Below are 14,059 nucleotides of genomic sequence, written 5' to 3' on the forward strand. Positions count from 1 at the left end.
CCTGGATCTCAGTTTTCTCTCTCCTTCTCTTATTTTCTCCAAGATCTTCTCCTTCTTTTCATTCCAGAGTCTTTTTTTAATCGTGTTCTGTTGTATTAGAAACCCTCTTATAACTGCTTTGCTTGCGTCCCAGATTATTCTTTTTTCCACATTTGTCTTTAAGTTTATTTCAAAATAGTCCTTTAAAACTTTTTGGGCCTTCTTAACAATCTCCTGATCTCTTAACAAAGCGTCATTCATTCTCCATCTGAACGATCCGGTTGTATTTAGTCTCAGTTCCATTCTCAAGGCGTTGTGGTCGGAGCAGGTTTTTGGGCAGATTTCCACTTTTCTGGTCTTAGGTGCCAGCCCTCTAGTTATCCATATTTGGTCGATTCGCGTCCATGTCATATGGGCCTCAGAAAAAAAGTTCCTTCTTTCCCTAGAGGGTTCTTGATCCTCCATATGTCAATCAAATCCAAATTGTCAGTCATTTCAAAAAAGGTTTTTGGTAGTCTGCCATCTTTCGTTATATTAGCACTTTGTGACTTATCCATATTCACTGAGGCGACACCGTTCATGTCTCCCAACATGATAATGTTGTTGTAGTCCAAATAGTCCAGCATAATCTCGTGCAGCTTCTTAAAAAATTCCGATTTTCCATCATTTGGGGCGTAGATTCCTAGAATTAAAAACTTTTCTCCTTGTGTCTGGATTTCAATTGCCAAAATTCTGCCCTGTTCATCTTTAAATACAAATTTTGGGGACAAGTTCTCCTTTGCATAAATCACCACTCCTCTTTTCTTAACTTTATCCGATGAAATAAATTCTTGGCCTAACCTTTTATTGATTAACACTTTTCTGTGGAGTCTTGTCACATGCGTTTCTTGCAGGCAAATAATGTCCAATTGTTCTTTTTTCAAAATATGAAATACTTTTCTGCGTTTTTCTGGAGAATTCCCGCCATTTATATTCCAACTAAGAAGCTGTAGAGACATCCCGGCCTACTTCTTGGGTATCACAGTTGGGTATCTAATTTGTCGTCCTTTTCCGGAAGCTGTGGTGCCGGGCCGCCTCCAGATGGTATGGATCCTGGTGGCAATCCCGGTGGTGGAGGCCAGGAATCTGCAGCTCTCTTTTGGAGGTCCTCCTCGTTGTCGTGTAGGAACTTCTGGTGGTCTTCTGGTGTTTTAATTCTTACCTTCTTTCCTCTATAGGTGAATGACAGACCTTGAGGAAATTCCCACCTATAAGGGATTGCGTTGTATCTTAACAATTTGGCCAAGTCTGTGTATGTGGCTCTAAGGTCCAACAAATATTTAGGAATGTCTCTATAAATTTCTGCCCTTTTGCCTTCAACTTCCAGGGATTTTTTAAAATGTTGGCCTAATATCTTGTCTCTTTCCTCTCTTGTTCTCAAACAAACCAAACAGTCTCTGGACTTATCTTTCTTAACCGATCTTCCCAGTCTGAAGGCCGTCACAATCCTGAAATCTTTATCTTCTTCAACCCCCCAAAATTTAGAAAACAACTCCGTCAAGAATTTCTCTAGGTTGCCCTGTTCCAACTCTGGGACAGCCCTCAGCCTAAGATTACATTCCTTACTTTTCAGTTCCACCATTGACAGGTAGGCTTGCTGTTCTCCTACCTGTCTTTTCAAAGGTCTTACTTCCCCTTTGATCTCTTCCACCTTCTTGCACGCTTGCTCAGCTTTTTGATTGGCTTCCGCAGCTAGTTTGTAGTTCTCCGCCGTAGCTCCTTGCAGTTTCTCAATAGCCTGAGTGTGCTGCGAAACCTGATCTGTTAACTTGCTGATAGTAGATGTAGCTCTATCAATTTTAGATGACTGATCGTCCACCTTCTTATTCAGAAGTGCCAGTTGTTCCAAAATTTGTTTCAAGACTGGATCAGTTCCTCCAGCTGCCATTTCTTCTGTAGCAGGCGTTTCAACTTCTTCCTCCTGCGCCGTCAGCACAGTTGGCACCGAGGATCTACGATGATGAATCAAAGTTGTTTGGACAAGCTGCCCAGCTCTCTTATCTTTTTTCTTTTCTTTAGCTTCCTCAGCTAAAGCTTCCTTAGCTTTAGCTGCTCTTGTTTTCGCTGGGCCACTCATTCCCCAGCTGCTGTTCAAGGTCAAATAGTCTTTCAATCCATGAGAAAGGCAAGCCCAGAGTATAAACAATTAAACCACAAAAAATCCCAATAGGATACAGTTCCCAGACCTCAATGCCTCCGCAAATCCACTAGGGGGGGTTTTCATAGGAAAGAAAGTTTCTTTTCCACCATCAAAGCTCCTATTTCAACTAAAGTCCCCAAGTTCAGAAAGGAGGCTTTCAGAAAGTTCTGTTTCAAATTAGTGCCACAAGGTAACGGAGAGGTTTCAATGACAGTATTAAAGCGATAGTGTATCCATCAATGCAACAGTTTATGTTAAGAAAAAAGTTTCAGCAGCCTGACAGTACTCCTTTACAACACTGGCAGTCCAATAACTCGGTTATCCCCTTCAATTCCACATCTCTTCACAGTAGGAGGAGGATTCTCTAACACAATGAACCAAAAAATTTACTTCTTCACTCTTTTCAATTTCTAGAAACACACAGTCTATTAATGCCCCTTCTTACTTCTTTCAAAATCTCTTTTTAGCGCTTCAGCCCGCATCGGGTTCTTTTGCTTTGCTCTGATTAGCAGGACCGGAAGGCGGACTTCCTGTTACTCGCCTCCCGTTTTCAGCCGAATTAGACAAATTTAAATTAATCCTTAATCAGTTCTTTGGTACCCCTTACTCACGGGTAGATTGCAGCCAATTTCGATGTTTTTCAAGAAGAAAGGTCGGCGCTCATCAGCAACAGCAGCACGGCTTCACTTCCGCGAAAAGAGCGATGAACTCACAGCGCCGCTCCCCCGTTCACGATCCGGAGCCTCTTACGAGGTCCCTTCCTCGCTTCTGGGGGGGCTTCTGGCACCCGCCGAGTCCCACGGCCACAGGCTCGCTCTGCCTGCGGTTTGTCTGAATGGGTCTCCGCTTCGCCGTAGCGGACGACCCTTTTTCGCGGAGCCCCTCTTCACTGAGTAAAGAGGACCGCCATTGCCGTTTTGCGCCGCCTCCGGAAGTCCACTTGCATGCTTTCAAAGAACTGTCCAGGTATAGGCTCTGACCATGACTGGTTGAGCCCAGCTGGTGGCTTGGAATGTTTGGTCGCTCAGGAAGCAAAGACATTTGCAGTCCATTTTCTGTGAGGGAAGGTAGGGTTTTCAGTTTGGCTGGGATTAAAAGCTCACATTGATGCTTTTGAATTATGGTGCTGGAGGAGAATCTTGAGAGTCCCATGGACTGCAAGAAGATCAAACCTATCCATTCTTAAGGAAATCAGCCCTGAGCGCTCACTGGAAGGACAGATCCTGAAGTTGAGGCTCCAATACTTTGGAACCTCATGAGAAGAGAAGACTCCCTGGAAAAGACCCTGATGTTGGGAAAGATGGAGGGCACAAGGAGAAGGGGATGAAAGAGGACGAGATGGTTGGATAGTGTTGTTGAAGCTACCAGCATGACTTTGACCAAACTGCGGGAGACAGTGGAAGACAGGAGTGCCTGGCGTGCTCTGGTCCATGGGGTCACGAAGAGTCGGACACAACTAAATGACTAAACAACAACAACAAAAGCTCACATAGAGACAGGTGAGAAACAAGGAGATCCCAAGAGATAAGACAGCTCAAGCATCAGAGATGCACAAAGACAGGATGGCTGATGGAAGGGTGGAACAGGCAATGAGCTGGAAAAGTGAAATCTGAAGGAGAGGTACGCAGAGAATGAGGTTTAAGGAAAAGATTGATTTAGTGTATTGCTATCATTGTGCCTGGTTTGGAAGCTGCAGCAGTGCAAAACACAGCTGCTAGGTTGCTCAGTGAGACACCCAGCTTTGCACACATTACAGTGGTACCTCGGGTTAAGTACTTAATTCGTTCTGGAGGTCCATTCTTAACCTGAAACTGTTCTTAACCTGAAGCACCACTTTAGCTAATGGGGTCTCCCGCTGCTGCCGCGCTGCTGGAGCACGATTTCTGTTCTCACCCTGAAGCAAAGTTCTTAACCTGAGGTACTATTTCTGGGTTAGCGGAGTCTGTAACCTGAAGCGTATGTAACCTGAAGTGTATGTAACCCGAGGTACCACTGTACACTGGTGTTGAAAGATCTGAACTGGTATCAGTTACCGCACCAAATTCAAGGTTCTCTTGACACTGAAAGCCCTCAATGACTTGGGACCAGAATCCCAAGCAGACTACCTCTTCCAGTGCAGACCAAGCCCAGCCTTAAAATCTTCTGAGGAAAACCCAGTGTATTTCACTGAGGAAAACAAGGAATCAGACTCTGTTGGTGGGAGCACCCACCATTTAGAACGGTTTCCCCACCCCCAGGTAATTTAAGAGGCAGAGGCAATAACTATCATTAAACACCTCTTAAAAACACTAAATGTTTACCCAAGCTTTCCTGAACTCAGATTCCTAGTACATTAACTTTCTTAAACTGTGCAATGCCCATTTATACCTATGGTGTAGAGTTTTATGCTGTTTTTATTTAGCCTTTAAAAAGTTTTATGGGAGTGTTGTTGCTGTATTCTTATATGAAGTTATATCAATTTTATTTTTTATGAAAACCACTTAAGAGATTTCTTTGTATTTTTGAATGGTATATAAAAATTGAATAAATAAGGGACAGCAGAGCTGATTTTGGGGATGAAAGTTGCCATTTCAGGGAGGCTGAAGCTTCCACTGAAAGGCAAGATACCCTTCGTGAAATATTGCGGAGGAGATGGGGAATTGTACAGATCAGTGACAAAGTAGGGCCTTGTGGGCATTTCAAAGCACTTAAGATAGGCGAGTTTATATGTGTGGGGTAGAGTGAGAGTGGAAAGCAGAGCAACACAACAGTGGTAAATACATATTATTTTATACTTTTACATTTTTCTTTCTTTCTGAAGCCAAAACTGGTGTATATTGTCTCCACACATTTATCCTAAAAACAGCCCTGTAGTGTAGGTCAGGCAGACAGGCAGTGGCTGGCTCCATGTCACCAAGTACGGAATAGCAGAAGGTGGTGGTCCACCTCAGGCAGCCAAATGGCATGGGCTAGCAATGGGTGAAGTTGACACTTGCGGTTCTCATGATTTAGTTGCCATAGCAACTCTATTAACAAACTGCCGCTTACGTCACTGGAGATAACACTGCTTGGGTTGCTGAAATATTCTAAGAGACCTTTTATTAGCAAAGGTCAGAATTTCTGCAACATTAGTTTAATGCATTTGTATACAGACGCTTCCACATAGAAATATAGAAATGCAGCAATTATTTATTTTTTACATTTAAATTTCATAGTTAATTTTAATTATTGGCAAGTCTTCCTAGAAGATGGTTTGTTTAGGAATTATTCTCCTTCCAATGTAATGATCAGAGTTTGCCTTTCAACTTGCACAAGAGAAGATACCATTGACTTGCTTTCATTTTTAAAAATCCTTTTTATTTGATTTTAACAATACGGAATTATAAAAAACCAAATCTATATCCATATACAGAGATTTCTCTGAATCTCAGGACTTCCCCCTACCCCCTCTGTGGAGTCCCATTTTAAACATTTAAAACTGCATCTTCTTCCGACCGCTTTTATATCAGTTCATATTGTCCATGATAACTGTTACACTGTAAGTGAAATTAAAATCCTGCCAGTGCTTCCATCTGCTTACAGTGGTCTCTCAGATTACAAAAGAATGGAGAAAATTTATAAGTTATGTTTTGGTTCCTGAGTTTTCCAGTCAGCTTTGCCATTTCAGCATAGTCCATCAGCTTGATTTGCCATTCCTCTCTTGTAGGAACCTTGTCTTCTTTCCATCTCTGGGCAAGTAGCATCCAGGCGGAAGTTGTTCCGTACATAAAAAGTATTTTCTGGTCCTTTGGGACATTGACTTGCTTTCAAATGGGTTCCATTTAAGTGAGTTGCTCTGAGTCTGATATGGACTGTGACCAAATTAATTCGTCTAATCGTGTCATTGTGTCAGCAGAGCACAGTAAGGTCCTAGAGGCCTCTTACCACAAAACTATTTTATTCCCATGCCCCTTTCTGTTTCTTGATGGCAGGAGCCCCCAAGTGGACTTTGTTTTGGCTTTAGGGGCTGCTTTAACCATGGCACTCCATTGTCCAGTTTATCTGAAACTACAAGAACTGTTCCTATGATCCCTAATATCCTGGGCACAACTGCACATTGCATATCTTCCAAGCACCCTGGGAGAAAATGGGACATCTCATTTTTTCGTGCGAGATCTCGGCGGCCATTTTGGGTGGGCTGTGTCAGGAGGGTGGTGGTGGCACCATCCCACTATCTGAGCTGCTCCTGTTTTTCTGGCAAACTGCAATGAAGTCATTAGATATCGCGATATAATTTTCATGCAATTGAGGAACAGGCTGGTCACAAAGGGTACCTTGGTCAAACAGAGCATGCTCATATGGAATGGCATCCAAGCCAAGAGGGTAAATGTGACTACTCTAGAAGAAAGGTAACAGTAGTCAGGGTGATTCTTGTTTTCTTCTTCACATGATCACATACATTCTCACATTTTAGGTACTAGCAATCTTAATAATGTGCTGAGGAAACCCGAACTTTCATTCATCTCCCTCCCCACCCCACAAAATGTGCATGTGGTACCTTACACTGCCTTCAGTATAAACATTACACCAAGGTGAGAAACTAAATTAACCAAACAGGTTTTCTGATGTTCAGTCCCACCACGCACTCCTCATTCTTTCCTTAGGAGCCCTTCTCTCTCTCTTGCTAGATATTTAGACAGTGCTCACACAGTGAGAAAGCACAAGATCATCCCCTGGGGGGTGGTTTAGCTGCAGGCAGCTCCCGCCACACTGATTATAGAGAGTCAGTCACAATGTCACTATCACACTGAGTGTCTAAAACATTTGACAAGGCAATTGTGACAAGCTATTGTATCAGTCTTCCACAGGAAAGGGTTGTACAGCTGGGTGCCCCCTACAGTAAAGGGCTGTTGGGAGTTTAGGGAAGGCCATCGCTGCCACACAGCTGCAACAAACAGCAGCAACTGTGGCATACTAATACACATGCGCTCAAAAAGCAACTACAGTGTTTGCCACAAGAATTTCCTTCCTGGGTTACAGTCTGGACTCAGCTAGATTGGTAAAAAAAAAAGTGTTTCATATGTGTTGTATATGTGATGTAACACTGACATCAGATGGCATTGTGGAGTCCTGGATTTTCCTGTATGAGTCTGCAACGCGTTTAACTGAATTGCTTCTTTTACGTGACTAGATCCAGCCCAAGGTCTATTGGGGGATGTGGAACCTTTTGGGTAAGGCTTTTTTTTCAGCCGAAACTCACAGGTGGGCGCCATTGCCATTCTAAGAGAACAAGGGAGTTGTTCGTGGTGAGTTCCGGCACCTCTTTTTCCAGAAAAATAGCACTGCTTTTGGGGCTGAAGATCATATTAACCCAGTGGAAACTTCTTGGGGGCTGGATTCCCATAGCAGGTGGGGCTTGATCAGCACACAATCACATGCCCTAGTCTTCGCACACATAAAGTCTCTTTTAAACACACAGTAATAGGTATTTCCTATGGAAATAGAAGGATGTATTTAATTCTCCACAAGTCAAGATTTACTTTCCATTTCTCCATAGACTTTTTAATTTTTTTACAAAGTTTGTTTTTTAAAATCCCTCTAACTGCCTTTTTCTGTCTTGGCTAAATATGTGGTTCTATATACTATATCTGTTCATTCATTGTTCGTTGACACTTCATTGGAACCTTGTCCGTAACAGTTTGCAGTTCTTTTCTTTGTGAACTGCTTCATTCTGGTTCACTATCATTCTGAATACACATATATAGTTTAAAGCAGTGTTTCCCAAACTAGGGTCTCCAGCTGTTTGTGAACTACAACACCCACTATCCCTACCTAGCAGGACCAGTGGTCAGAGATAATAGGAACTGTAGTCCAAAAACAGCTGGAGAGCCAAGTTTGGGAAACACTGGTTTCAAGTATTCATGACATTTTAACTTGACTTGTTCTAGGGATGCAGAACACATGTTCTTCTGCCAGCATGTGGTTTTACAGTATAAAACAGTTGTTCCAAAATGTTGTGTGGCCTCAAGCTCAGTGGAGGGACCAATTACCCAAATGAAATGAGAAATAACGCGCAGATTGTTTGTTCTTCCCATAAAGTCACAGCTTGCAGTACCTTGCAGCCTAATCCAAAAACCATTTACTGAAAATCAAATGCCAGCAAGTGCAGAGGCATGTACAGCTCAGTTTTGTGCATGTTTATGCAGAACTAGGTCCCACATTTCTAGAAAATCTACGTCCATTTGTTTATTATATAGGACTGTTGTGCAGAGAACTAATAAACTGACGACAGACAAGAGTTCCAACATTTCTCCAATGAAAATAGGGATGTCCTATTCCACAATAATAATAATTTTATTCTTTTATTTGGCTCCATAACTCCATACCCTCTAACATTTCTCAGATGAAAATAGGGACGTCCAGTGCTATTTTTCTAAAAAAAAATGTTTAGGGGTACTCTCATTTTCCTACTCATATTGAAATACTGCCCCTCAATGAGGACAAACTTAGATTCACAAAATGTTTAGCGGTATGCACCCCCTGCTTCCCTCCAGAAAAAAGCACTGGTAACGTCCTAAGGAAAAGTGGGACATTCCAAGATCGAATCAGAAACCAGGACTGTCCCTGAAAAATATGGACAACTGGAGAGTCTGTGAATAATCACCTGTCTTGAAACAAGAGCTAATTCTTTCCAACACACATGGCACCACCTATGCAAGCATACAAAGTTGCCTCCTAAAGGCTCAAACCACTGGTCCGTCTAGTCAAGTATTGCCTATGTAGGCCTCCCAGGGGTTAAGGAAAGTTCTTTGCTAGCCCTGATCTCTTAAATTGTATTCATAACTCCAGGCTGCTCAGGTTTGAGTCATGAATCATGATGTTGATGATTGTCACTAGGATCCTTCTTTAAAGTGGAAATGTAAAGAATGGAACCTCAGTCACTAAGCATGCAAATAATGTGATCTCCCACTGAGCTCTGACTCTCTTCACATGCCTGTCTTCTACCTGACCTACTAAACCAGTGTGCCAGCAACACAAGCCCTAGTCAAATTAGTCTAGATGCTTAGAGGAACCACCATCTTTCATCCCTCTGTTTCAGCTGCACACACACACACACACACACACACACACACACACAAAAGCAATTCCCCTTTCTTGCCGTGGCTTTCCAAAAAAATCCTGCGCAAATTGCAGCCCATCTGTTTGTGTGCCTTTTCTCTAGCTTAGCCTTGTTCTAACATCTATACTGCAGTGGTACTGAAGCATTTTTAAAAATAAGATAACAGCAACACCTGGTGTGAGCTGCACAGTGAGAATTGCCATCTAAAATCTAGGCTTTGAAAAGGAGCATTAAAATTTGGGTTTCCCCACCTGCTGGTGGCCCGTTGCTCAATTAAATAGGGTATTATCTTTGAATATTGTGAGCAGGTTTTGCTTTGTTCCTAGTTCATAATTCTTCCAAACTATGCCTAAAGGGTCAAACATTTGGTTCCTGGTGATTCTTTCTCCTTGGCAGGCCAAATACCAATTGTTGATAGTTCTTTTGCTGGGTCATGCTGTGCAGCTGAACAGAATGGTGCTGTCTCAGCAAGTAGTATTCTTGTTTTAATGGCTTAGCTTTTAAAAATGGTCCTTTGCTTCCACAGGCAGGCATTCACTGTAGACATGTCAGATTCATAATGGACTATTTCTGTTTGTTTACAATATTTTACATACCACTTTGAACTGTTCCAAAAAATGGTTTACATATTAAAAAGAATAGCCTAACAATTGAAAAAGCAATGAGATTTGTTACACTGGCCTGTATTCTGAATGGCGATTACCCTCAAATATTGGTGGGATTAAGAAAAGGGTAGTTAAATTCCTATCTTACCTATATAAGGATTGGGTTACTTAGTTAACGATGGAGAAGAAATTCGTATGGTCCATATTCTAAACATACCTAATTTGCTGGTTCTGGATTTATATGCAGATCAGAATACACCTGTCAATTGGATGACAGACTTATACAAATTCTGTGGTACAAGTACAGTTTTACAATGCACAAAAATGTGCTGTTTTAGGGGGAAGCACACTGGGAAATATGCTAAAATGGGAACTATTTATATATGAAAGTTTCATGTGCTTTGAAAAATTCACAAAAACCAGGATAGATTGAGCATATGCAAAACTGATACAGAACAGGAATGGGCTGGTCCATCCATCCCTACATTTTGCACAGGAATCTGCAATAACTAGATTCCTCAAGTATCCCAAGGTGGGATGGGCTGAGAAATTTGGCGATGCCACTTTCAAACTTTCCAGATCGCAGTCGCACATCCTGTGTAGAGTTAGATTGTGCATTGTGTTCCCTACTTAAAAGCACATTGTTTCTAAGCAGCATAAAATAGGTCTCATTGTTGCCTGTGACATGTGCAATTGACTTAATTACCTTTATTCCCAACAGACAACGTATTATGTTGGTTTGTTTTGGTCTTAGGTAGATACGACAAAAATAAATAAGGACATACTTTGTTAGAGAGAAAAGGGAATATATCTAGGTTCGCGTTAACCACTACCTCCCCCACCTGCTTCTCTTGTTATCTTGCTGTTAGTGAAAGCCTGATGAAGGACTTCTAGTTACATAATGGGGCTTTCTCCCCCTCTCCTCCGCTATGAGGTGGTAAAACCTTGCGCACCATCCTCAGCCAGTAGAGCCTGAGACTCTTTAATTTCAGGATCATGGGTTCATGCCCCACATTAGGCAAAAGATTCCAGCAATGATGGACTAGGTGATCCTCACAGTCCCTTCCAACTCTGGGATTCTATGATTTCTAATCCTGAGCTCCATGGAGAAAAGGTAGCATAAATAAATAAAAGCGCTGGTATGATTAGGCAAATAGCTTCTACAGGAAAGTTGTTTTGCGAGAGAATGCTGTATTATATCTCAGATATAAATAAATATTCAAGGCAATATTATTGTGCAAAGGAAGATGCTTTAATTGATAAAGCTCTGGAGACTGACTTCTTTCACTGCAACTAGAATTATGTACAACATGGACAGAAGGAACACAATCCGCCTCCTATGCTCTGACTGCCAAATTCTATCTACATGGTAACACTGGGGTAAAGGGAAGAGCTGTTCAGTCCCCACACCCAATTCATTCCTTTCACAATGGGAGCTAGATTGTCAACACGAGCACCAACTGTGTGGTATGGACAGCTGCCCACTAGAAACTTGCCAAAAACCATCAAGCCATTGAACACACAACATGCTAAACAGCTGTCAGGTGAAAACAAATTGCTTTTTCCAAGTAGAGGTAAAAAAATTTCATTATTTAAACAGAGAGCCATGATCGGGGGGGGGGGGCACTGGGATCCTGTGTGTGTGTGTTAAATCACACCTCTACTTTAAATCATAAATATGGCAAGATTTCAAGGTGTAGGCAAACAGAAATGCAAATCCTTTCCAGCAACTTTCATTAAAATATCTGCCTTCCTATACAGTAGTACCTCGGGTTAAGAACTTAATTCATTCTGGAGGTCCATTCTTAACCTGAAACTGTTCTTAACCTGAGGTACCACTTTAGCTAATGGGGCCTTCTGCTGTCGCCATGCCACTGCCGCACGATTTCTGTTCTCATCCTGAAACAAAATTCTTAACCCGAGGTACTATTTCTGGGTTAGCGGAGTCTGTAACCCAAAGCGTCTGTAACCTGAGGTACCACTGTACTGGCATCACATCTAGCACTTTTCATTGAAAGACAATGTAAAAATCATTACACATTATGCACACAGTTGGACAAATTGCACACCATGTTCCCTATTCCAAGAACAATTTTCCTATGGCTCGCAATCCTAGTGAGTAAGACCCACAGTGAGACTTACTTCCAAGTCAAGATGGGTGATTTATTAATCTATTTCGTACCTGTGTTTCTTTTCCATCCATTCTGTCCCATTTCGGTATTTATCTGCCAACCCCCCCCCCCGAAAACAATTATATTAAAATGTGCATTTTGTAAATATATTAGTACTCAAAACAGTATTTCTAAACATATTTTTATATGTTTAAGCTGCTGAGGAAGTGTGAAAACTGTTGGATAATTAAGTTCTGATTTGCACATTAGTCCAAGAGGGGAAGATCAGGCCGGTTCGCACCAGAAATCGCCAGTATTGAATTCCTGACACATCCCTGAGTAAACATGCATACTGTCAATCATATAATGCAATTCTCAATCATTGTGTGGATCGCATGTTGAACCAGTTGCATCTTTCCCCCCACAGATCTAATAAGAGGCCTTATTCAATCACTTGTTGAGATGCTCATGGAGAATAAAATTAATGGTGGCCTCACTAAAGCTTAATTACACCTAGTGCACGTTTATGGAGATAACCTTGGAAATAGTGAAATTGTTATGCAGCCAGTGAGATTTTACCATGCAAAGGACAATTCCTTTGCTTTGCACCTCATCCCAATAACAGTGAGGACTTCTTTGAAGAGGAGGGGGATTGTATGGTTATAATCCAGTATACTTACAATCTAGGCTGCAGACATAAGTGCATAGTGACAAAAGTAGCAGGCACTCAGAGGCTCCTGGGACATTTTGCCTCCCTAAGTACCCTATTCCATGGAACTTGTTCTCTACTGAATGGTCAACAGCTAAGCCTCTCTTGTGTAAAAAACACTATGTGAACATTTGTTGTAGTTATTTTTAAATCTCATAATAGAATCAGACACACAAGGCCACCTGAGGAATAATCTCATGTAGACTCTTATCCTTCTGAAGCTGCATGCCTGCTTCTTGCAAAAAAATAAATTAAATAAAAAATCCCCTGTATCACCAAAAAGAAAAAAGTCAAGAACTAGAACTGGGGTGAGGGCAGTTATGGGGCAATCATTTTCCCTTTATCTAGAGACCATTAGCTATTTTCTGTTCTGTTTCCTTTCTCTTGGTCTTGTGCAGACTGTTGGCTCAATGCAAACCATGGATGGCAGTCTTGTGACTCACCCCCAGTTTAAAAATATCTCCATTTGGCAAGTAGTATTAATCACTTTCTCCCTCGTGCTTTGTGATAGGAAAGCACATCCTTTCTCCTCGCCACATCTCCTTTTCAAGTTTGTGTTGCTGGATTCTAAGTTTCCAGCCTTCTTCTCCAGTTCTCCAGTTCAGTATAGGTTATATATGCCTTTTCCACAGTACAGTGGTACCTCGGGTTACATACGCTTCAGGTTACATACGCTTCAGGTTACAGACTCCGCTAACCCAGAAATAGTCCTTCAGGTTAAGAACTTTGCTTCAGGATGAGAACAGAAATTGTGCTCCAGCGGCACAGCAGCATCAGGAGGCCCCATTAGCTAAAGTGGTGCTTCAGGTTAAGAACAGCTTCAGGTTAAGTACGGACCTCCAGAACGAATTAAGTACTTAACCCGAGGTACCACTGTAATGCTGTCCCCAAAGTGGTCCACAGGAAATGTTCAAAACATTGCATTTGAAAAGACAACTTGCTACAATTCAAATAAGCATAGTATAAATTCAGTAGTTACAAGAAAATAATCTGAACTAAGAAGTACAGAGTTACATCAAAATCAACAGACCAAAAACAAACACATAAAAATGCCAGGAAGCTGCATTCCTAGCTCTAGCCTTGCTGCACGCTAAGAGGCCATAGTCATCTAAATACAATTCAGTGGGGGAAGAGAGTCTTTTTCACTCTTATCTCTCCCATAGCGGAGTCTGGCACCAGCAAAAGGAAAGTGCTGGATTTAGGGTGGTGTGAGCAGTTCCCCCGAGCCAAAAGGCCACAAAATTGAGAAGATCCGTAACTGAGAAGATCTATTTGGGGACACAAAGGTTCGGGCTCACAGAGGGTGCCATATTATGAAAGATTACCAAAGTCTGCCCCTGGTGGAGGGCATCAGCAGCACGTCCTCTTTCCCATACTTTCTGGCAGGGGATTTTTTGT

The 14,059-nt window shown here is 42.0% G+C and overlaps 2 protein-coding genes across 2 annotated transcripts in view; one reads left to right on the forward strand and one right to left on the reverse strand.

The window, feature by feature from the left end:
- The window catches only part of LOC309371169 (uncharacterized protein), a 238,664-nt gene that overhangs the window by 70,028 nt on the left and 154,577 nt on the right, over positions 1-14,059 (reverse strand). The window contains exon 3 of the mRNA XM_081913849.1: positions 12,024-12,066. Within this exon, the coding sequence (XP_081769975.1) occupies positions 12,024-12,066 (43 nt within the window). The remainder of the gene's footprint in view (positions 1-12,023; positions 12,067-14,059) is intronic.
- Positions 1-14,059, forward strand: part of RASGEF1A (RasGEF domain family member 1A) — a 237,947-nt gene that overhangs the window by 31,466 nt on the left and 192,422 nt on the right. The gene's annotated exons all lie outside the window — the stretch shown is intronic.

This window comes from Podarcis melisellensis, assembly GCF_964234715.1.
Source record: "Podarcis melisellensis genome assembly, chromosome: 5".
NCBI classification, from domain to species: Eukaryota; Metazoa; Chordata; class Lepidosauria; order Squamata; family Lacertidae; genus Podarcis; species Podarcis melisellensis.